The following is a 25161-nucleotide window of genomic DNA, read 5'->3' as shown; positions in this document are numbered from 1 at the left end:
TTGGGCTCCAGATTTCTGAATACTCTGTGAACACAATGGGACCTCAGAGTTGGTTTGGGACCAGTCTGACCCCAAAGGCAGATTTTAAACTCCTCTGATACAAGCACACCCCTCTTCTGCACATATCTCTACATAGCTACACAGTCAGGTTTCCTTCTGCTCACCGACTGAGAAATGTCAAAAAAATGTCAAAATGTGTTAGACACAAAAATTTTGGAGACAGGCAGGGGGAAGTTAGGACTCCTGATTACGCATGCTACCTTCAAGGTAGTCAATATTGTTAGTGACTGGTTATATCTAGCAGCTTGCTTCAGTTAAAGTCTTAATGGAAACAAGAGCTCTAACAAAGATTTTACTAGAACTACTGAAATGCATGTCACAGGAACAAAAATGCCAGGTCTCCTCTTGAAACTCTTTCTTTTAGTAATATTTTCAGTGGAGAGTACACTTCTTGCCACAAGAACAAGTGTGAGAAGTACAACACCCCCCCCAGAAGTGGCACCCTGGTCAGCATTTAGACCACCCCAGATGAAACAAATACACGGGATGAATGTGAATCTGAACTGGACTGCAAGGCTATTGAGTAATGAGGGTGATGAAGAGGAAGGATGTCTGACTATAACACAGGGCAGAATAGTACAAAGAATGTGAACTTGGATGGTGCTTTCAGCAACCTGATCTTGTGGAAGGTAATCATGCCCATGCAGGGGGGCTGGAGTTGGATGATCTTTCCATGATTCAATGATGTCAGTGATGTCAAAGGAGGGTTGCATGGTCATTTTTAGGAGCAAGGGCAGGAAAATCCTACTTTACAGAAAAAATATAAAAATATGTAAAATTTCCCTATGTTTGGGAGGAGTTTTCTCCATGGCAACATATTTTTCAAGTCTTGCAGTGTTCTGGTCTTCATTTTCTCCTTTGGAGAGTCCTCGCATAAACTGCTGCCATCTTGCCACTCAGGATCAAGCACTGTCCAAGGGGTAACATGAGGATATTCTAGCTTGGCAATGCTGAACAGCTTTCATCCAGAAGACAGCAAGAAGTTCCCAAATACAGTGCAGGAATTTCAAAGCTACAGTCTCAGATCTGCCAAATTTAAAGGCTCACAAAAGCATGGTTTGGGAATTGGGTGGAGGTGGGAGATACCATGCAGCTAGAAACTAGTAAAAGCTCAGACGCTTTTTTGAAAAAATAAACACTGTTGAACTTGTTTGCTATGCTGTAAAGAAACAGTTCATATACTCCTGCCCTTGCCCCCTTAATGCAGAGGGGAAATTCCAGATGATTTTCATTCTTTTAGTGATTTGAGCTACCCATGTTTAGGACATGGATAGGTAGCACAATGGTTGAAGTGAGGCTTTCCTCAAGAAATCTTTGCTGCCTGCTTGGATCAGAAGCTTGATGACAGTTCTTCCCTGGCAGTCCTTTCCAAGTAGCCTCAGGACAGTTTTAGACATCCTGAACATCAAAGCAAATGGTTATTGTGAACAAAAAACCCTCACCCTAGTTTATACTGGGCAACAAGGAACGCAGGGTGGAGGTTGGAGTTAGGTGCCACAGTTCAAGTGCATGTGCATCTCCCATCGCCACCAGTGATGCTGCAGCTGCCCCTGTCGGCAGAGCCAGCTGGTGCTGAATGGGAGGAGGTGGGCAGCAGAGAGCAGTCAGTGCCAGACTTGTAAGCAAAGAGCTTTGTCCTTCACAAAAGAATTATAGGAAACATCTGTAGACATCAGGATATTAGAAGTGGTAAAGCCACTAACTGCCTTCTGTTTCAGAGAGTGGCTACAATTAAAATAAAATGAGGTAATCGTTATTTTAACCTTCCCTCTGGGAAGTTCCTCCCTTTGCTGTTGACATAGTACGGTGGGTGCAATGCTCATGTAGCATTGTTTTTCATGACGGATGGTCAGTATCAATGCCATCTTTCCTGAGCTCTCGTAAAAGGCATCTCTTCTCAGCAGACTAACAGCATGAAGTCTCAGTTTAACTTGCTGAGGTGGGACTTCTGCACCTGTCCTCACAGCCCCCTGGGTATAAAGCAGAGAAAGCAACCTCCTGTTTGTCTCTGGGTAGTTTGTTAGTAGCATGTCCTAACATCAACAGCCCAGGCTAGAAAGGCCCTTATATAGGAAGGGTATGCCAGCCACCTTGCACTAGTCTTTGGCTGCTGTTGAAAATCTTTGAGGCTGGATTTATGGCAAGTTATTGTTTTCTTTGTTCCATGGTATGTAGCTCTCAGGAGTGCTTGGCCTGTGCTTGCTCAGCTCTGTCTGGGGAGACTGACAAAGCCAGAAAATATCACTGTGAAAGGAACAAGTGAAATCTTGAGTGTGCCTTTAGCATTTAGCAGTGACAACACTGGTGACTGCCTATCAATTCGTTACAGCAGCAGTACCTCAGACCTTCATGGTTAGGAGCCTCTGCTGAGAGTGTGATGTGCAGGCTTGTACATGTTAATGCATATGTAGCCACTGCTTCACACCCCATAGAAATGGTTCCCAGGGAAGCCACATTTTTTTCTGTCAGGAGAGCACTGTGACCACCAGCCAAGTGCATGAGCTCCCCTTTGTCCCATAGAACCTGGAATTCTTTACTACACATTGGCTTGACTCTTAAGAGGCAGGCTGGTGAGTGCTCGCCTTAAGCATTGGATTAAAAATCATCACTTGCTAGATAGACCAAAGAGTTTGAAGCCCTGAGAACAGAATGGAGCCTGGGCCATCAGCTTCCTGAGCAAGTGTCTTATCATGTCTATCAAAGACTGCCAAGAACAGTTTGATCGAGAGCCATCATTACCAAAAGAGGCAGCAAACTGCAGCACCTGGCTCTGCTGGGCAGTGTGCCTGTGCAGGGGCAGCACGCATGAAACCTCATCCCATCCCTTATGGAGACTTGAGCAGCTCTTGGCTCTGCTGTGCCCTGTGCAGGATAAGGCATCTGGCTGTTCAGTCACAACTTACTGCTTGGGAAAGGAGGTGGCAGACCACTTTAAAAGGAAAAAAATTGTTTGGTGTGTATGTATAGTGTTTTGGAAGTCCTTGCCTGAGATGATTGCAGAAACCCCCAGCAAGACACAGGTGTCACATTTTCCTTTTCCATTAGAAGTGCTTATTGTGAAATATGTCATCCCGTGTGCTTGTGTTCACCATCTTCAGAGTATTCTCCCAGGAGAATAGAGGGGAGAGTAGAGATGAGGATGTGAGGTGGGAGGAGTGTAATAGGGAAATGACTAATTTATAATGTGAGTTTGGTCTGGGCAGCAGACCACCCATGACAGGCCAAGCAGGGTGATCAAGCAGGCAGATGCCTAGTGAAGGAATCAGCAGTCAGGCAATGGCTGCAAGGGGTTTTTCCAGGCTGAAGATATGGATTAGTATTTCTGTTCTGCATTAGTCCTATAGTTGATCTAGAACACAGTAACTTGTCCTCAGCCCTAAATCCAGGGCAGAATTTTAGTCTGGGGATGCAGAAGTTCCACTTTGACACATGATGCTGTGTGGCACACTGGTTCTCCACAGCACACATGTCTGAGAACAGATATGCTGCTATGCAGAGCAACCTGGGGAAGCCTATAGTAAGGGATTTGTGTCCCACAGTCACAGAGTGCTGCATGACATCTGATGGCAGCATCAAACTGGATGAATCTGTGTGGTGCTGTACTTGCACCAGTGAGGTCATTAGCCCAGTCAGCTCTGCATGATCACGCACCCGGGCCAAGTATCTGCGTTTCATCTATGTATCTATGAGAAGCAGTCATCTGGATTTTGTGTGGGACAGGGTACCTTGGGCACAAATTAACTTAGATAACTTGTTGTCATAAAACTCTTCATAAGCAAGTCCAAATGAAGTCCAGCACTCACAAAGGACTGATAACTACCCAGTGAACTACCTTTTCAATGGCATTTCAGCCTTGTTTCTAAAGATTCTTTAATCTTTGTAATATCCAGCGTGATTATAAGGGCTTATTAAAGAGGCTTTGCTAGCGAGACAACAGATTTCACATCTTGGTCACATGCATCCCCTGTTTGTGCAGCTCAGCCTTCCTGCTGCTGCAGGACTGCATCCTAATGATGGCCAGTGCACAGTAACCTGTGCAGTCTCAGCAAGCAGAGTCAGACTATGGTTTCCCTAGCCCAATAAGGCAACAATATGAAAGGAAGGAGAAGCACAGAGATATTTAAAACAGTAACAATAAGAACAACTGAAATGAGATTTAGTGCCAGAAGACAGAATATTCATAGGATCATAAAAGGGTTTGGGTTGGAAGCGACCTCAAAGATCATTTAGTTCCAACCCAGGTGACCCTGGGAGGCAGGGTCACCTCCCACTAGAGCAGGTTACTTAAAGTCCCATCCAGCCTGGCCTTGGATACATCTTCACTCAGCAACCTGTTCTACTGTCTCACCACCCTCACAGAGAAGAATTTCTTCCTAATAGCTAATCTACATCTAATGGTTTTCAGCTTAAAACCATTTCCCCCATATCCCATCCACTACATGCCCTTGCAAAAAGTCCCTCCCCAGCCTTCCTGTAGGCCCCTATGGCTAATGGAAGGCCCCTATAAAGTCTCCCTAGAGCCTTCACTTTTCCAGGCTGAACAACCACATTTCTCTCAGCCTGTCAAGGGGAAAGGCCCAAAAAGTACTCAAAGGACTAGGCAACTCCTATTGCATTGAGAAGATAGGGTGCTAGGATGAGAGGTAGGAAGGTGAAATAAAAGGCTGCTAAGTACCAGTGAAATCAGAGGCTCCAGGCAGGAGAAGCTGTTTGAGGTACAGTCAAAAGTCGTAATGATAATCCTGTTGACTTGGCTATAAAGAGACAGGGAACATTTTCTTGCAGACAATGGAGAGAAAAGGGAAGGAGAGTTAGGTGGAGAGGCAAAACCCCACACTGCCAGCCAGACCAGTTGCCTACAGAACAGGCAACCGGTAAGGCTCTGAGAGCAGAGAAAACAGATAAGCCTCATAAGGAGTCCAATCAACTCAAGGAGAAAAGTCCTCACCCTTTCCTGTAAAAGGGCCATGTGTATGTAATTGCCTCATTAAAAGTCTGACACAGCTGCCTGCAGAGAGGCCAAGCAGCCAATGTGGAAATAGTTCCAGGCAGCAGGAAAAGAATTGTGGATAAAGTTGGTATCTGGCTGGATGCGGTCATATCCAGCCACACAAGAGAAGAAATGATGAAAGGCACAGAGGTTGTGCCCAAGCAAGCCATATGGCAGCCTTTCTTGGAGCACCCCTCCTTGCAAGAGGGGTTTTTCTATCACCTGAAACACTGCAACTTCAAAAACTCATCCATTCAGGATGCACATGGGCGTAACACATGGGGTTCTCCCTTCTGAGTTTCTAGGGTGCACTGGTGTCTCTTTCCAGGATTTTGCTGTGAAGAGGGCAAGACATGCCACATTAAAGGAAGCTGAGATAGGTAATACACTACAGCTTCAAGAGAAAAAAAAGAAAAAAAAACCCCAGCGAGATTCAAAAGCTGATAGTTCACTATGTGGCCATTGTAGGTGGTGAGGTATTTCAAACCATCTATCGAACCACTACTCAGTGGTACTCTTCACCTTGCAAACTGGAGCTGAGCCATTAGTAACCTTAAGCACTGAGTTACAAAGGTGTGATTAGTTTTTAAAAAATCTCTGCAGTTACTGAATGTGACTATACTAGATAACTAAATTATGTGTCCTCTCCTTTTATGAAGTTCTGGGAACTTACTGTCCTGCTGTTTTCTTTTGTTGGTTTTAAATACTGGCTGTGTTTATCTGGAACAAACAGTTTTAAAAAAACAAACTTTTAAAATTTTTTTGCTCATTATAAGGAGCATTTGGCCTTACAAGAACAATGTTGATGTTACAGAGTTCTTTCCTCATTCCAAGTGAACACCAGTGACACATCTGCAGTCTTTTTGCATCAAGTTTGCAACAGCTCTAAGTGTTTTTTAGGGAAATACTTAGTGATTCTAAAACATGAGTGCTGCCAGCGAGCCAGAATCCTGCAGCTGATGCACTGTGCACTCCTGTTACTCAAGATTATGAAAATTTTTATTGAGATGTTGAAAAAAAGGGTCACTAAAACACATCCTTCAGCTCCTCTTTTAAAGAAGGCAACGGTGAAGGAGACCAGTGGGCATTGATTTGGTAGCAGGATTTCAGAATCATTGGAGAGCCAGTGCACCACTTTCAGAAATAACCAAAGATCCCTACACTCTTTCTAATCAGCACCGCTTTTTATTCAACCAGACTTAAATTATATGACCACCTACACAGCTTTCAACATATTTTAGGAAGAGATCTGGTTTTACTGGTGTGTCAAGCAGTACATATAGTCCTATCATTAACTCCTTCTCTCCACATGATGGGAGTCCTCCACCAACAAATGCTGACTGAAAATTTGGTTGATACAATCAAACATGAGCTACAACAAATATCTAAAATACATATAATATACATGAAAAGCATGAAGGGGAAGAAAAGGGGTTATGTCTCAGAAATTATCAATTGAATAGGTAACTTGATGAGGTCATGTTTTTTTAGGAATCCACAGACACTCCAGATGTGGAATAGCTCCTTCAGAGCCAAGGGCTGATCTGTACCCTTGGAAAAGTGATGCTGATGTCTTAATCTACAGCTGATAACAGCTGTTACAAAGACCATGGTCTGGCTGGACTGGAATACATTGCTTCCCATGTGTCTCTAGCAGCTTGTACAGCTAGTATCTGGGATCTGTCCTTGAGATACTCATGCTACTAGAAAATGCTTCCAGGGGTGGAGGGGTGAGATGGTAGTACTGAAAAAGAGCAGTGATGGCCTCTCTGAGACACAGCCTGCTTACCTATTGCAGTGTTTGCACCAGCAGCTTGTACAGAGCTCTGTTCCTGCCTGGGGCTTTCCCCAGGATCCTTCTCAGCTTCCTGATGTTTTCCTATCAGACGTTTGTTTTTCCTAATGGTCTGGGAACTGTACACAACCTGTCAACTTTCCCCAGATAAATTGGTGCCTCTCTGTGTGTACTTCCAGGTCTTGTTCTGGGGAGTTCTTGGTCCTCTAGAAGGATGAGGGATGAGCTAATTGAGGGACAACTGGCAAAACTTCCCAGTCTGCCTGCACAGAGAGGAGAAATAGTGCAGAAATACTGTGAGGCAAGTACATCCCATGTCATACAGGCCCACTCTCCTTGACTAAGGCACAGGGGAGAGAGATGGCCAGGAAGGGTGGGCATATGTGCATTATATTTGAAAATGGGAAATAAAGTGTATGAGCCATGCTTATCTGATACAGTCCTCTGAGATTAACAGCTTCCCTTTGGTTAAAATGTGCCTTGTAGAGAGTCATTATTTTAACCACATGAATCACAATGTAGCTTTAACCAACTTTCATAGTCCTGTAGCTGTAGACACAGTGCAGAGCTCACCTGCAGACACAGAGATGCTTGGGCAGCTGCTCTGAAGGAAACAGGCTGAGCAAATAGAATAGCCCCTGTAGGAGGAAATGGCTCAGCCTAATGAATCACCTTTCACCTTTCTCCTCTGGTTGCCTCATGTGTGATAAGGAAAAAAGCCCTGCTTTTTTGCAGAAGCCTGAAATAAGGAAGAGGCTTCAAAAGGAGGAGGCTCAGACATAAGATGCTTCAGGTGAGATGAGGAACGGATTGCTCTTGGACCAAAAGAACGGATGAAGAGGATGAACTTTAAGGAGGTACATGTGTAGTCTGCATTAATTATATAGTCTGAAAGTTTTCAGAAGGTCCAATTAGAAACTGAAGTCACCAAACTGTCAAAGAAGGGACACAGAATGCAAGAAGCAGGAAAAATTCAAAATACTTGGGTTAAATGCTTTAACTAGGTTGTGATACCTCCCCATTTAAGCTCAAGACTACAGACAGTTTAGTTGTAGCAACAGAGGGATTCAGGTCCTCTTAATTTATCATGCTGGGAATAGAAAATCAGAATGGAAAATGAGCCTACAACTGCTGCAGCTTCCAGGACTCATCAGTGAGGACTGTGCAATCTTTGTAACACATTGCTATTAAATTAGGTCTACACTGGATACAAGCAGGTCAGAGAAGGAAGTTCATTTTTTATCTGAGTCAGGAATTCAGTCTAAAAAGATACGCAGATATGGAGCAGAGGAAAGTGATAGTAAGCACTCAGCCAGCAGCCAGCTTGAGGTGTGAATGCTAAGCTATATCCACAGAGAAGTCTTTTGAGCTGGATCCTGGAGGGCTCAGCAGCCCCAGGGGCACTTAGGATCTGCAAAGCTGCTTTATCAGCAGCTGCCCTCCCTTTGCCTGAAAACCAGGACCTATGCTGGGCAAACAGATCCAGGCAGGTGCGATTTGCAGTTATATTTAAAAATGTCTCTGAATTTTCAGTTCAGTCTGCATCAGCTCTCATGATGCGTTTAACAATTTAGAGCTTTTCATAGGTAAATGACTCTAATATGCACCCTAAGGAAAATGCACACAAGCGATTCCTGAGCTGCAGCTTAGCATTTGACATGGATTTTTTACTATGATCTGAGTAAGGTAATAATCCCTGTTTCTGAGTTAACATGCTTATAAAATTCTCCCAACAACTCTATAAAGAAGAAACCCAATGTTTGCCTACATCAGTGCTCTAATTTCTTTCTCCCAATGGGTGATGTAAACTGTGGCATGTTCTTTCTGTTGCAAGAGTGGGTCTAAGTTCCTTCAACTTCTGACAGAGTTTGTCCAGGTTAAAGCTGGACCTCTGGAACCAGGTATCCAGAAGTGCGAGCTCAGTGCCTGCTCACCACTTGCTCAGTGAATAAAATTAGCATTAGGAAGCACCGTGCAGCATGTCACTGCAATTCATGGGCCTTAAAATGAAAGGTGTTGAGAAGAAAAATTATATTCAGCTTACGAGTGAATGATCCAGCAATTTTTGAACTGCAGAGCAGAGGCAGACAAAATAGCATATGACAGTTTCATTACCTGATAGCTTTTCTTTCCCACAGGCTGCAAAAAGAAAAGGCTTCCAGCTTTGGCCTTTAAGAACCTACAGACTAAACTGGTGCTCTCTATAAAGGCTCAAAGAGCTGTCAGAGATGATGCAGGCTTCAGGTTGCTGGATCAGAGAGTGAAGATGCTGCAGGGGGTGGACCCTGAGCATCCACACTTCTGAGCAAAGGTCTGCGAGGGCTGGCATGGAGAGCATTGCTGGTGGGTGACCCACACCAGGTACTTGAAGTCACAACTGGAGTGGTGTGAGGTGCCAAGGGCAGGGAACTGGGGTGGGAGGGCAGAGTCAAGGAAGGTGAGTCCTGTGCTCAGTACATACAAAGGAGCAGGCGGAGAGGGGCTGAGAGGACATCCCTGGGTGGCTGTGGGCAAAGGTTTCTTGAGCTGTACCTAGCGGACCATGATATCACATGAGATTAGAAGTCCTGATATGGGTGGAAAAGACAACTTTCTATTGAACTGGGAGATAAAAGGTGGTAAGACTGTTTCCCCTCTCTATGGGCGATGTGTCTGAGTTGCCTGACTTGACACCTTTATTTCTCCTGTCATATCATGCTCCGGTCTCTTTTCTTCCACTTAATCCTCCCTACCTGCTGTCTAGAGGACCAGTGTGAATACCTGTATTTGTTTGCATGGAAAGCCTCTCTGCCTATAACTGGGAATGAATTCCTTGAAATTGGGAACAAAAACACTGGCTTTTTATGGAGGGACAGTGCAACTCTGTGCACTTTGTAAACTCTAAAGGGGAAACCAAATTATACTGTGCACATTTCGCAAGTTAAACACACAATCACTGCAGGGCCAAAGGGGTGAGATTCCTAGGAAACCTGGCACACAAGTTCAAGTGTGTGTATAATAAAGTGGACCTGTTTCAACTGAACTTACACTGGCGAACAAGGTACTCAGCAGAAAGGTATTTCAAGATGATTGACTTGAATAACCCGTGATTGCAGTACACAGCTTTAAAGGATAAAGACACCCATTCTTAAAACAGGAAGAAAGAACACAAAGTAAATTTTGGGTTGTGTTTTAGTCAGACAATAAAAGAACAGTTCCCAGACTCTTGCAGATATGATGTTCATTTATTTTGATCTAAGTTTCCCAGAGGCAGAAGTTTGCAGAGCTTAACAATGTGGTGTACAGGAAAGAATCAAAAACACTTTTGGGGCCTGATGCTGAATAGCCATTAGCTTCTGCTATCAGCTCCACATGTGGAAGTACTGCAGAAACAGTATGGTCCTGCCTCTCTGGTGGCCTCATCATTGTTACTTCTTTAATGCAACAGAAGAGCGCTCCAACCATTATCCTTCTAATGCTGTGTCCAGGATATTTTTTAATTTCTTACAGCAAAGAGGTTTCCACTACATTTGGTTTCTACTATACTATTCTAAACCCATCCAGACCTCACTACTAGAAGTTCTGTTTGCTCTTTGGTGAGATGCACCTCTTCCCTTTTACTGTATCCCATTATTCTTAAGTGTAGTGCTGTTATGATGCACTAGTTAATTCTGTTCCTCTATGTTTTAGACTACTGTCCTCTGTCTTCCTCTATAGTCACAGTGACTTGTTTAATGCCATTTTTCTGAGTCAGCTCTCCCTTGCCTTTGCATTTTTGTGTCTTTCTCTGAGCAAGTCGTTGGTCTGCATCCTTTATAGATACTGAGATTTTCCAAACCACATGCATCAGTGCTCTGTGCTTGAAAAGCTGCAGTCTAAGTGAGCAATGTATTTCTGGCTTTAAGAAGCAATATGTAGCTCGGTTTGGTGTTGGAGCATGAGGGAGTTATATTTTGTGAAATACTTCAAGATGCTCAGAAAAACCCCACTGCATGCCATAGCTACCAATGTGTACAAAAGCACAATCTGATAATGCTGAGAGCATGACTTTGAGAAACCTGAGGTTAACATTGGCTTTGTTGAAGCTGGCAGTGGTAAATCAATATCCTTTGAATATTGTCCAGTAGTCATCCACACTGACCAAAACACTGTGTGCATCTCATTATGAGGGCTAAACATGTTTATTTGCATATTTGTAAAAACAAGCTTACCACCTTGCTGCCTGCTTGGTGGGTTTTGAGTTCTTTTATAATTTCATGCTGAAGAACAAAAGAAAAAGGGAATACATCTGTAAGAGCTGTCAATCTGGCAGGTGAGGTCTAGGTTTTTGTTTTGAGCAAGGGATGTCCTCATATCTGGCAAGAATTTGGCCTGATATATTTTCTTCTAACAGGTGAGAACTTCATTAGGCACTAATGGGGAAAATAAGCCTCGTGGTTGTCAGTACATTACTGGAACCCATATACTGGTGATAAGATACCATAAAGATATGCCTCATGCTTGATGTTGATGTAAAAGTGTTTTGGGCATGACTTATAGCTGGATATGCTGTGACTTGGATGAAGTGAGATTTAAATCCATGCTTACATCAGGCTCAGTAAGAGTGAAGTGTCCTGTGCCTCTGAAAATAAGCGTGAAACAACTGTTCAGTAAATGTGTAGTAACTTCTCCTTACCAAATAGATCTCCTGCCTCTAGATCAGATTCATCTTTATGCATGCCTTTATGCAGACTGCTAAAGGTATATAGTTGTCTGTAAGTCACCAAGACAAAATCTGTCTCTGCAGTGTTACAGCACCTACAAGAAGGTTTCACCAGTAAAACAGACAGGTCCTTCAAACAGGGTCTCTTGCTGCTGGGCACGGCTGCCATCCCAGATCCCAAACTGAGGCAGCAGAGTGGGTGTTTTAGGAAGAGGAGCATCTCCCTCCCTGCAACTGTTAAACAAATCTTGGAAACAGGAAAACCACCCCTACTTTATATGGGCTTGGTCATTTCCATGACGAAAACCAGCAGCGCCTATTGATAAAGTAATGCTGATGTTTCCCCCTGTTCTTCAGATAAGCAGATCCTGGGAATGTATGATAGATGGTATGCATACTGTGTTGCTCAACAGTAACCTCCTGCCAATTAGGCTGCGGAGTACAGGAAAGAAAGCTTTTCCAAAATACTGTCTCCATGACATGAAATTCTCAGATGCCCAAAGATTAAAAGGGGGAGTGAGGGAGAGGACAGGTTCAGAAGAATCATCCCTCTCCAGTGGCATAGGAAAAGCTTTAATTCTGCAAAGCTTTAACTCTGCGGTCACTGCTAGGTACAAGTAAGGGTCACAGCCGAGCCCACTGGGTTTTGGTTTTGTTTCTTTCTGGTTTTCAAGAGGAAGGCCTCATCCAGTTGCTAGGATGTGGAAGTCTGGCAAGCCTGGTCCTTTCCAGCTCTGCTGTAGACATGGCATTTACTGCCAGGCAGGTTCTAAGTCTGCCCAGACCTGAGGAGTAAAATGGGGTCATAAGTACTTGTCCCCTTTTCTACACAGGCACTACATTTTGAGCTTACAATGTTCTGTTAAGCAAAAAGAAAAAAGAAGTGTGGAAAAGAAATGTTTTAATTTTTTGGAATGAAAGCCAAGCAGCAGAGCTTCCTGAGAAGGGGAAACTGTTTCCTGGCAGAACTAGCAGTGGCATAATGCCTGTGCTTAATCTTGGCTCCACAGCTTCAAGGGTGGGCAGAGACCTCACTCAGCCCTGCTCTCCTCTTTGGTGTACTGTCCTGCTGCTCTGAGGACCATAATGGTTACAGATTTCAGCCCCTTCTCTGCACAGTACTATCTGCCCTTTCTCCAGTCCCTACACTTCAGTGTTCTTGGGGGACAGGTAACATATCCTTAGTGCAGTTTTTCTAGGGACAGGGCAAGTACTTCTGCTAAAAGATAGCTGTAGTTTGGGTAAGGGCATCATTCCCCATGGCTCCTGAAAATAAAAAAAAAGCATTTGGAATAAAAGACCTAGAAATGTGCTCAGTCATGATATCTGTCTATCCACAGCCAGTGGTGCCTTCTGAACTTGCCAGCTGAGGGAGAGGACATGTTTGAACCCTGAGAGGTTTCTGCAGGTTCTCATTGAGATGGAAAACAGAGGACTCAGGAATTTTCTCCATGCTGCTCTTCTGCTTACTAGAGGAGTGGGGCAGGACCTAGGGTATCCTCAGCTGACAAAGGATGGGGATTTACTGAAAAGACCCAGTGGCCTCGTCACTCCCCAAATATCCCAGATGAGGACATTGTGGTGTAGGGAGAGCACAGGGCCTGGGGCTGAAGCCATGTCCAATAGGTAGGCCTGAAGGGAAGTGGCAAGATGAGCAGAGGACTGCTCTTAGCCCTGGAAAAGCTCTCCCTCCCCTGAGACAGTGTAGCAGCAACAAGCAAAATAAACATCTACCAGGAGTTAGTTGCAGAAAAGAGACATAGGAAAGGAGATGTCATGGAAAGAAATGAAATCTCTTGGTAGGCACGAAGAGGAGGGAAGCCTTTCCAAAATAAACCTGGTTGCTGCACCTTGCAGCAAAGGGAACCCATCGCACCACAGAGAGCCACCAAACTGCAATTCAGTCTTGGATTGCTTCCCTCTGCTGTGTGAGAAAAGTTCAAATGCCTCCATGCTCCCAAGCTCCTACAGAGAGGCTGAGAAGAGAAATGCCATGACTGCTGTTGAATACAGGCTGCAGAAAGCCACAAGCACTTCCAGTGGATGCCTTAAATCACGTCTGCAGCAAGGTTTGGTACAGCTGTGGGAATTAGATAGCTTGGACAAAATCTGAAGATGTGAACTAACATGCCAACACAATTTCTGATCCTTTTTTGTACCATGAGTGCAAACAAGGTTTGCTTTTTTACAAGTGGGTTAGCTTTCATCCAAGCCAACTTGAAACACTTTAAAAGAATTCCTCATGTTAAAAGTCTGTGACATAAGCCTCATGATTTCAAGTTTCTTTCTTGAGTTGTAACACTGGAAAGAAAGCTAATTCTCAAATACATACTGCATCAAGAAGGTGATTCTTCACAAAAAAAGCCCTGGAGAACAGCAGACTCATGAAATTGCATTTACTGTAAGAAGGTTTTGCTTCCTCTTTCTCCCTCTTTGGGACCTTAAATTAAATAGGGGATTAAATCAAATAGGTGATCGAGTCCTTCCTCAGGAAGTTTGCAGATGACACCAAGTCAGGTGGGAGTGTCAGTCTGCTCGAGAGCAGGAAGGCTCTGCAAAGGGACATGGACAGGCTGGATCAGTGGGCCAAGGTCAATAAAATGAGGTTTAACAAGGCCAAGTGCCAGGTCCTGCACTTTGGTCACAACAACCCCATGCAACACTACAGGCTTGGGGAGGAGTGGCTGGAGAGATGAGAAGCAGAAAAGGACCTGGGGGTGGTGGTCAACAGCCTGCTGAATATGAGCCAGCAGTGTGCCCAGGTGGCCAAGAAGGCCAACAGCATCCTGGCCTGTATCAGGAACAGAGTGGCCAGCGGGAGAAGGGAAGAAATCATAATCCTGTATTTAACACTGGTGAGGCTGCACCTCGAGTGCTGTGTTCAGTTCTGGGCCCCTCACTACAAGAAAGACATTGAGCTGCTGGAGTGAGTTCATAGAAGGGCAACCAAGCTGGTGAAGGGTCTGGAAACCAGGTCCTATCAGGAGAGGCCGAGAAAATTGGATATGTTAAGTTTGGAAAAGAGGAGGCTGAGAGGAGACCTTATTGCTCTCTTCAACTACCTGAAGGTTGTAGGGAGGTGAGTGTTGGCCTCTTCTCTCAAGTGAACAATGACAGGACCAGAGGGAATGGCCTGAAGTTGCTCCAGAGGAGGTTTAGGCCAGATGTGAAGAAGAATTTCTTTACTGAGAGAGTAGCCAGGCACTGGAATGGGCTGCCCTGGGACGTGGTGGAATCACCATCCCTGGAAGTATTTTAAAAATTGTGTAAATGAGGCACTTCAGGACATGCTGCAGTGAGTGATACAGATATTGATGCATATATTTTACTGGGGGGGGATGCTGACAGTTGGACACAGTGATCTTAGAGGTCTTTTCCAACTGTGACAATTCTGTAATTCTGTGGAATGGTTACAGTTACTATTTTCAGTGTGGCCCCTTCCTGACAGCAGAACGGGCAAGACTAGGTACCAGCCCCTAAGGAGCAGCAAAACCACAGTAACCACTCTAGGAAACAATCCCAACTATCTTGCTTCTGTGGGTTTCTCTAAAATAGGTTATTCCTGCCAAAGACCTGATGGAAATCAGCTGGCAAGGTCAGCCCTCTGCCCTTTCTTTCCCTAATGCTGGTAATCCTCACATGTCCCTCTAGAGCAAAGAGCTTGCCAGTTGTGCCAGCAGGAAAGCAGAGAGAAGCTCTGCCCACCACTGATGAAGCACATGGGGAAATGACAAAACTTCTCGTTCCTGTTGCATAGGACCATTAAATCTGTTTTGTAAAGCAAAAGGCTGTAGTGAGTCTCTGGGTCCTACTGCCTGAAAAAAGCTCTCGGGAAGAAACAAAGCACAGAACTAGCAGATGAACTCAAGTTCTTGCTTTTGGCTCTATTTGGGTCTAATATCTTCATACTTCTGGGACATTAACCACCTTTCTGGAGGGTTGGGGCAGGAGGAGAAGACCAAGTACACTACTTTAAAAATGTCTTAGGAGTTGAGATGCTTTTAAAATAAGAATATATGTAGCAGTCTACAGATTATCAGAATACATGGTAACATGGGGAAAATGTGGGAAATAGAGGTAAAAGAATAAAATCCAGTCAGAAGGTCTTAGGTTAAATACTTCAGAGAAGCTTCCTGACTGCCAGACCCACAGTATGTATCACACGAGTCTCCCAGAAGGAATCAGTACGTCCATTCCTTTCTACTCTGAAGCACTGCTGTGGCAGACAACAGAAAATACTCAAGGGGTGCAGTCCTCTGTGTGTGGAGAGGAGAAGGTCTGGGGGAGAGTATCCTCAACATGACAAAATATCTATGTTGGACCTAACTTAGTCTATGCTCCATATGTGGCTTACTGTGCACAGCAGAACAAATTAAGAATTTGACTCCCCTTTACCTCTGAGAAATTCTGATAGTGTACAGTGAAAAAGAAAAAAACAAGCATTAACTGGTCTGTCACTCTATCAAACCTAAAATCTCTAATAAAGTTGTCTGTCTTGTCATGCCACATGTAGTCTGTGCTGAGTTGGTCTGATCCTTGCTTGGTTCTTCTCTACAGCAAAATCTGTTAAGGTGGTTTGCTGAGGTAATGATCATGCCTGATCTTTAATTCTTGCCTGTGGGTCAGGCCAGCACAGGTAACTGGGAACTTTCAAAGAAAACTAGTAGTGGTGCTTTGAGCACACTACTCCCTGGCTTTGCTGCATGTTCCCTGTTGTTGAGGCTGCACTGATGTAGAAAAGGGCTTTTCTGGGAAGAGCATATTAAATTGTTTAGCAAGATATGTGTTTAGCTGAGAGAAAGTCCAAAAGTTCTCTTTCGTCATTTGAGGTTTTGCCAATGTTGCAATAGCCTTTCTAACTCCTATGCCCCTCCTAAAAAGAAATATTTTTTTTCCTTCGCCACTTAAAAAACAGTTGGAAAAGCTAGTGAATCCAGCCTGACATGAGCGAAGCAAACACCATCACTCCCATTTTGTATGAATGGGAAAAGAGTCAAGGGGAGGTGAACTGCCTTGCCCAGCAGGGTGCTACACAGGAGAAGGCTACACAGGAGAAGGCTTGGACTCAATCACCAGGGAAGCCTGACTCCTGTTTCTATGCCCCTGTCCACCAGCAGTATGCCCACCCACAGACAAGAGCTCTGACCCTCCTGAAGCATGGGGCACACAGCATGGAGGAAAAGTCACAGGAAACCCTCTGGGGGTGTGCTACTCATTTACCTCGCTGAAGCAACGGTTCTGGGCTCCCCTTTGCTGAAACAAAATGCTCTTATCAATAACGAAAGTGAGACCGCCCCAGTCCACGTGGAACGGGGGGGGGACACTGCTCAGGGTCCAAATCCCTGCTGCTGCTGCTGCTGCAGGGGTTGGGCAGGAATCATCCCCAAGTAGCCCGCTAATCCTGTACAGTTTGTTCACCTCTCTTCATGTCCCCATTTTTACTGAATTTTTAAAGCCTCCTTTCCAAATGATGCCCTTAAAGATGTAACTCTCCCACCTCAGAGACTAAAAAAGTAAAAAGGCTGTCCTTCCTCCTTCCCCTTTCACAGATGGAATGTCTACCCATGCCGTCCCCCTACTTTCCAAAGCTGAACTCAAAACCACCACACATTGTAATGTCATGGTGGGAGCTGTGGTGGTGGGGGAGAGGGACATTTATCTGACCCTCAGCGAAAAGGTATTTTGAGCTGCCTTTCGTGAGAAATTGTTTTGCAAGGTGGAGCTAGTGCAGATCGAGGAGCCACTCAGAAGCTAGTGGAAATAAAAGTTTTCTTTACCTCCATGTCCTGCAAGAGAGAGGTGTCCTCGGATCAGTCTTGCTTCCCCACCCCTTTCCCTCTTATGTGTGGGAAAGCTTCAGCCGAGCCAGAGCAAAATCCTGCTGCTGTGGAGGGAGGGTAGGTAATATCCAAGCTGCTGCTCAGCTCGAAAACTGACAGAGCCCAGCGAGTGGCCCTGCACTACGAACAAGGAAGAAGGGCGGGTGGGTGAGAGGAAGGGAGGGAGGGGAGAGGAGGGGGAGGCAAAGCAATCAGGGTTTAAATTTAGACACAAATCTAAACAGATACTGTCCTTCCCGGAGTGCTGGGCTCATGAGACAACAAACTGCAAACTCTGCTGCTGTGCCCAAACTTGGGGACACTGCATGTGTATTTTGTACCTTCCTTTCTTTCTCCCCTTCGTATTTTCTACCACTCTCTATTACCCTCTTTGCCTCGTTTTGCCTGTTTCTCTCCTTTGGTTGCAGTTGCTCCCCTGGTGTCTCTGCCTGGATGTCTCCCCTGCCTATGCTTCCCTCTCCAAGTCTGCAGGGTCTTCTCCTTGCTTGCTTGTTTGTTTGTCAGAAGGATCTTTTTTCCTCTAACTGCAGCTTCCCTTCTCTTTTACCTCACACTTCTAGGTAATTTCGGTCAGCAGTGAATTGTCTTTGCAATGGTTAGAGGGGCACAAGAGGAGCCGTGGGTGATGATTGTATTCGAACATAATCTAAGGCTTTGGTGTCCTGGTGCATGGATGGGACTCCCAGGGATGACAGTAGTATCAGCAGTAGTATCAGCAGTACTGCTGTGCTGCTGGGTGATTCCCCAGTCAGAGATCAGGGCTCCACTGTGAAGGGCACTGCACAGATGTGGGCACAAGCAGGGGGACCTCATGCAGAGTATCACTAGCTAGCTGTAAAGCAGGACTAGATCTTTCAACCCTGAATCTGTCTCTCACACTACCAGGTCAGAAGACGAAGGATGTTCTTCTCTCCCCTTACAGGGAAGGACAGACTTGTCCACTGGAAGTAAGAAGTTTCTGTGGTGGCAGAGAAATTCAGATGGGAAAATATAAGCCTCAGGAATGTTTTGCTGCAGTTTCCTTTTCCATTCATATTGCAGTGTTGTAGACATCTCTTTTAGCAACTGTTTGCATATGCTCCATCGGAAGAATTTCAATCCCAACCTCTTGAGAGGGCAGAGGAATTTGGAAACACTCTCTTTGTCTTCTTTCTTGCTTTGCATGCAACTGCAAAGTGACACAATGTCATGTCATCATTTTGGGATGATACCTCAGGGTCAGAAGAGGGTTAAAGCATCTTTTCTGAAAGGGATGCATACTTTTCCTTTGCGGTATCTCTGCTTGGAAAACACTCGAGAGGGGATTTAAATGTGACCATCATGATATCCCAGGTTATTGCTACAGATAAATTGTCTCAACACAGTTGTTCTTAAAGTATAACTAACTGCTGCTGTACTGCATGCTGTAGGACCCCTGTGGAATTAGCAAATTTAAATAATGATCTCATTATCTCTCAAGTTCAATATACAATGGCTACAGAGCCCTTAGCTGAAAGAATGATAGGCTGAGTTTCTGCAATCTGGAGATTGGGCAAGAGGACTAATTAATCTTCTGTTGCTGAAACACTGGATTCATTGAAACCCCTCTACTGTAAGCAACCAGAAGATTCTGCAACTGTAAGAAAATAGATTAAAACCTAAAAGAAAAGTAAAAATGAAATATCTTCCTCTTTGGAAATCCTATTGATTTCTTGAATTGCTGGCAATGTTGAATTAGGAAAAGGGGTAGGAGCTGAGCTGAGAAGCAGGGTGAGGTAGGGAGGGCAGGGTGCTTTGGCTGCTCACCCTTTGCCTGCTGCTGGGAAGGAGGAGGATTTCATGCTTCGGGATTTCACTGTGGGCATTGGTCACAAGTGTCACTTTCAAGCTGTCTGCCATGTAACAGACGGTCAAAATCACATACCTCCAATGGTTGCTTCATGCTGCTCAGGGTCTATTTTAGTATTTTCTTTCTGCTTTCAGGGATTGTACTTTGCAGAGGAAACTCTGCTTAGGTTTACAGAAAAGGAAACTGCTAGGGAGAGATAGTATCACTTTACCCATACTAATAAAGCAAAGGTAGTTGCAGCTGCCACACCACAATTCTTCACTCTGTTTCTGTTCCCAAGTATCTTTCCACAAGGCAAAACTTTTCTGCCAGCAGGATTTCCAAATGACATTGCTCTGACCGTGATATATGGTACCGTTCTGTTTATTAATGATATTTTTTCTTCCCGAGGGAGCAAGGAGAGAATGCACAGAAACACTGTCTGGATGTTTTTATCCAGACAGGAAGGCATGAGGTGCGTATTTGCTCTAGACTTTCTTGTTTCTGGACTGAAAAACACTAGAAAATCTGAAATAAACAACCCGTATGCTTTAACCGCAAGGACCTTGGAACAGATGTTATAGGAGGTCACACCAAGAAACTGGGTGTTTTACATTATGTGTATGTGCAAGTATGAATGTGAGATATTTTAGATTATGACTCTGCATCTCTGTGTGTATCTCTGTTTACAGACCTATGATATAGCAGCGTCTACTAAACTAACTTGTTCATATATGCAAAGATAAGTTTCTACATCTGTTCAGGAGGAAGCAATGCAGTCATCACAAGTGCCATTAAAACAAACTCTAGGGGGAAATTTAATCTGAATGAGAAAATGTTGTGCTTTTGGACCCCTGGATATTGCAGCTTCCCAGCTGATTCTTTTCAAGATGTGTGAGGCCAAAACAGCAAGTTCGCTTCAGGCCAAATTACTGCTGTTCCTGCTACATCCAGCATGTTGGGGAGAGGTGCAAGGGAATCCTTCATCCTGGCTTGCCTGCAAAAGAGATAGCACAACTAGTTCTGCCATGTTAAAATCTCCATATGTAATATTTGCTGACTGCTTGCATTTTGGCTACGAAGTATGAACGGGGCCTCTATAGGGTGCTAGGTCAAGAGAAAGGAGGTGCAGGGATATGGCAATAACTTGTTCAAAGGCAGCTCAGGAATGAAAGCTTTTGGGGGTCATCTGAAACTTTGACTCAGATATTAGTGTCCACACAGCTATCTCATTTGGGTGTGCCTGTGTGGGTACCCAAACTCAGAAGGTATGTTTGTCAGGGTGGTGGATGAGCAAAGGGTGGAGGGAGCTGTGGGTGTCTGCAAGACAGATTGAATGTTGGCACTTTGTTAAGGCATTTGTTTAGAGTTTAGTAGAACTCCCCTGTTCAGTGCCAGTATCTGAGCTTCTTCTGTCCAGCTCTCTCTCTGGCTTTGGCTGATGCTACCCACATCATTTTCCAGAATTTGTATTATTGACTAGCAGCTATTACCAGGCTGGGTTTTTGAGCCCCTGAGAAAGGGGTATCAAGCTTTGCTGTTCCCACTCCAGCAACTCAATTCTCAACTGAAAAAAAGGGGATAGAGTAATCACAGCGAAAATGCACTTGCATTTCAAAGATCAATCAGCTCTAAAAGCCAACATCCTGTTTTGTGTTGGGTTTACACCGGGGCTCCTCTGACAATAGCAAACTGACAGGAAGCAAATGTGAGCAGTGTTTTCTATGGGAAACTCGCTTTTTGAACCCACCATTCCGCTAATCATGTCCTGAAGTATCTGCTCCCACAAACCCTGCCCTCACCCCTCATCATTAAACTAACACTGCAGATGCTGAGCCTCACCCTCCTCTTTAGGGAGTTATCAGCAGGAAATGAAGTCAGCTGGAACGCTTTGTACCATCAACTTTTTTCTCTCTCTAATTCTGCAGCTGCAGTGAAGCACGCCTGAGAACACACACGCACACACGCATGCTCGTGTATACCCAGACTCGTGTGCCAGGCACAGTGCACCCTTGGGAACTGATGTGAGTGGGCAAGTCCCATTGCCAATGATGCTTGAATTACATGAAAGGATGCAGTTAATGAGTGATTCCTGCTAGGCTGTATTGGGCAGGGAGTGTGTGTTGTGTGGTGGCCACATAAAAGGTGTTAGACTAATTGGAAGACTTAATGATTTCATGCATTCCTGACTTCAGTCTGAGCCTGAGTAGTAACATCATCATTCAGATTAACCAGGGTTCTTAGCTCCCAGGCTCTGGGCAAAAGGCTGTCCCTAAGTGGAGTTAGAAAAATGCTGCATAGTACAGGGAGAATTCCACCTGCAATGCTTTGCCTGAGTGGCTCTGCTCATAGTAAGGAGATCACACTGAGGCAGACCACCCTCATTCATACCAGGCAAGCTGGGGCTGGTCAGAGGTGTACATGTAGCTCGTGTCATCTCTTGCAACCCTGGAATTTCTCTGGAGAGCACTTATTTCACTGCTTATCTGCCTGACTTCAGAGAACAAACTGAGCTGGGGTTCTAAGAGGGATGACTACATCCCATTATATTAATATAGTGCTGGAACAAATATTATCAGTGTCAGCCATTGACAGCTTGCTTCTAGGGTGAACAATTCCTCTACCAGTTACTAGTTTTAATACACAAAAAGGTTTAATATTAACAAAAAGTTACACTCAGAACATGGGTGCTGACATCCAGGTATCTATGCTGGATACGTCCTTGTTTTTGATTATGTTCTCAGGCCAGTCCTACTGCCCATCTCTCAAAGTCCTGGAAAGCAGTGTTACAGCTGGCCGTCCCAACAGCTTCCTCAGCAGGCAGCCCACCCTCTAAATGTACAGCAAGATTTTGTGACTGAAAACTGAACAGCATTCCCACTCCCTAACACGTTTTGCAGAGAAAGCTTGCATGGTGGCAAGAACTTTTAGCTGAATTCTAGACCTGCATTATATTTATTTTACCTATCTTTTAGAAAATACACAGATGAAGGGGGGCAGAAAATTAATTCTGAAGCAGGTTATTTTGGGGAACTTTGAGAATGAGAACAAATAAATGCCTTATGCACAAGCACCCAACACCTTTTTTGTGTTTGGCAAAGGTTTGCATTGTGTGCCATTTCCTAGTTGTAGTAGCAGTGCCTTGTTTGGCAGGGCTAATATCTCCTCAGGAGGATATCTAACCAACATTTTTAGAAACAATTTGCATGGTGGATCTCATGTGGCATGGAGCATTGGCACTTCAAAGCACGGAGTACTTCAGCTTTTGCCAGAGCTGACTCACAGGTCAGTCTCTACTGTCAAACACAGCGGCAAGTGACTTTAATCACCCTGGCTGTCATTTGGATGAGGGGAGCTGGCCTGGCTCAGAAATCAAGCACTACACACAGAGAGACTGCACAGCCTACAAGCGTTATCTGGACAAACAAAGGTTTCTGTTCTTGGACAGACTGCATGACCTAGACAGGAAGCCTGGCCTGGCACGTAGCTAGACTTTGTGTCTGAAGAGAAACCTTTCCCACCCCATCCAACAACAGTGCTATCTAAAGAGAGAGCTGGCCCAGGGTAAAGCCATCAATGAAGAGGGCAGACTGAGCATGTTGATGGATTAGCCAGGAGGGAGACCTTGCCCACCCTCTGTTAAAATTCACCTTCTGTAGAGACACAGCCCCCAGATTAGCCTGTGGCCCCACTGCATGTAAACCACACAGAAATTAAGATTGTTCCATGAACCAGCTAGCCCCTGGAGGGACTAAAGAGGCTCAATCTGTGGTGAGATATTACTGTTTGTTTACTGGTTTTGTAGTGTAAATAAGCACAAGCTGAAAAGGAGAACTAATAGCTCACAATACTTTCTTGAACTTGTTATGCAAGGAGGCTAGGAGCCCCTAGACATATTGCACCACAACAGAGAGAATCCTTCTCCTTTCTGAGATCTATCTGAGGAAGTGAGAGAGCCTGGAAATTTGCTTCAGATAACAACTTTTCAGAGCAACCTGAAAGGCTTCAAGAAGGGACCAAAACAATCCCCTTCATTCAATGCAGCGTGCAAGAAAGTCTGTATGCTGGTGTGCATTGCTCACTGCAGACACTAGTTAGCCTAATAAATCCTGTTCTCCTTGGTGGAGAGCCAATGCTATTTGCTTCCATAAATCCTGTTGAGCCTGAATTCCCACCAGCCTGATGAACTCAAATCCTACAGCAGGCTGGGGTTGGACAGCAGCTCCCCATGGTGGCTGAGGAGCAGGTCAGCTGCAGAAGAGCCGCCCGGCTTCAGGGGCAGGAAGGCAGGGAGGGGACAGGAAAACTGGACAGATTTTGTTTGGATGGGTTGTTTTCTCTCGTCCTCGGAGATCCCGTTGTGTGGTTCCAGTGATACCGGGACAAATGGAGAATGATCTTCCACATTCTCCAGGGGGTTCACTTTGCTTCTTCTGCCACAGAGGCTGTGCAGCTCCAGCAAGATGCACACTTTCCAGCAGAGGCAAGGATGGCCACGTTCAGCAAATACAAACTGATGATAAATTCAGGCTGTAAAACAGAAAACCTTACCGCATTCTGCATTTTCTTTTTCTGAACCAAAAATTAATTGCCAGCACTGGTTCCCCCATCCCCTTTTTCTTCTTTCCTTTACATGCTTTTTTTCCTTGTGGCACATGGTGTTACTTACATATACTTTCCACAACACCCCTTCTTTCCTTTGCTGTCTCCACCAACCACCTCCTTTCTGCTCCCTGTCATGCTTTCATGCTCCCCAGTAAAATAACTCATGCCCCCTGCTCCCTTTCCCATTTGTCCCTTTGCCTGCAGCAAGTAAAGACAGACACTCCCTGATTTGCCCCCTCAAATTCTCAGAAGGCAGGGCTGCTTGAAAATAGAAACATGCAGTTTCTGTGCATGCTAGCACATCTTGGGGAGGAGAGGAAAGAGGAAGCTGTTGTTTCTGTTTTAGCTAGCAAAATATCTAACCAGGAGTTTCATGCAGTTTGTCTTCCATATCCCCTTCGCTTTCCTAAGCCATCTTTTGTAGACCATTTTCATCCCTTTCTTTGGTTCTTTTCACTCCTGCAGAACAGCTCTTGGACCCTTTTTTGTTGTCTTTTTCCCTTCACTCCCTTCAGGGGTGGAAACTCCTGCCTGTCATCTACATCTGCTGTACAATCCTGCATACACAGACAACATTTTGTGCAGTTTCCTCTCTCACATCTCATTCCTTTTCTTGACATTTTTTTCCTTAGCACTTAGCCCTGAAATAACAATTGTCCTGCATCCCAAACAGGGCTGCTGGCATTGCCTTTGCTGCTGGAGCACTTGCAGCTTGCAAGCTCATCTACCTGCCAGAGCTGAGTGGCTGCACATCAAGGGTTCAGAGAAGTCTTTTTGCTTGTTTGTTTGTTTTTTCTTCTCCATTATAACTGGTGAGGCTGCTCCTCAACTGCACCGCTGTTCAGCTTTGGACCCCTCACTACAAGAAGGACATTGAGGTGCTGGAGCATGTCCAAAAAGGGCAACAAAGCCAGTGAAAGGTCCAGAGCACAAGTCTTACAATGAGCAGGTAAAAGGAACTGAGGTTGTTTAGTCTGGAGGAGACTGAGGGGAGACCTTATCTCTCTCTACAAGCACCTGAAAGGAGGTTGTAGTGCAGTGGGGGCAGTGGGGGCTGATCTCTTCTGAGTAACAAGTGATATGATGAGAAGAAACAGCCTCAAGTTGTGCCAGGAGAGGTTGAGATTGGCTATTAGGAAAAAATTGTTTACTGAAAGGCTTGTTAGGTACTGGAACAGGCTGCCCAGGGAAGTGTCTGAGTCACCATCCCTGGAGGTATTTAGAATACATTTAGATATGGTACTTAGAGACACGGTGTAGTGTTGGACTTGGCAGTGCTTGGTTAACAGTTGGATTTGATCTTAAAGGTCTTTTCCAACACAAACTATTCTATGATTCTGTGACAAAACACAGGCTTCTCCTGAGCATGGCCCAGGAGAGGGA

The 25161-nt window shown here is 44.8% G+C and overlaps 1 protein-coding gene across 4 annotated transcripts in view; it reads right to left on the bottom strand.

Annotated features, from left to right (window-relative positions):
* Positions 1-17517, bottom strand: part of RCSD1 (RCSD domain containing 1) — a 35022-nt gene extending 17505 nt beyond the window's left edge. For 2 of the 4 annotated variants that reach the window (XM_071756696.1, XM_071756712.1), the window contains exons 1-2: positions 17304-17499; positions 11036-11083 (exon numbers count right to left, since the gene is read on the bottom strand). In XM_071756696.1, coding sequence (XP_071612797.1) covers positions 11036-11083; positions 17304-17309 — 54 coding nt within the window. In that variant the 5' untranslated portion in view covers positions 17310-17499. Of the gene's footprint in view, positions 1-11035; positions 11084-17303 lie in introns of all 4 variants that reach the window. The other 2 variants (XM_071756721.1, XM_071756704.1) reach the window with 2 other exon arrangements.
* Positions 17518-25161: the final 7644 nt, after the last annotated feature.

Source organism: Heliangelus exortis, chromosome 1 (genome assembly GCF_036169615.1).
Source record: "Heliangelus exortis chromosome 1, bHelExo1.hap1, whole genome shotgun sequence".
Lineage (NCBI taxonomy): Eukaryota > Metazoa > Chordata > Aves > Apodiformes > Trochilidae > Heliangelus > Heliangelus exortis.
Note: the sequence above shows the minus strand (reverse complement) of the source record. Positions and strands in the feature narration are given on the sequence as shown.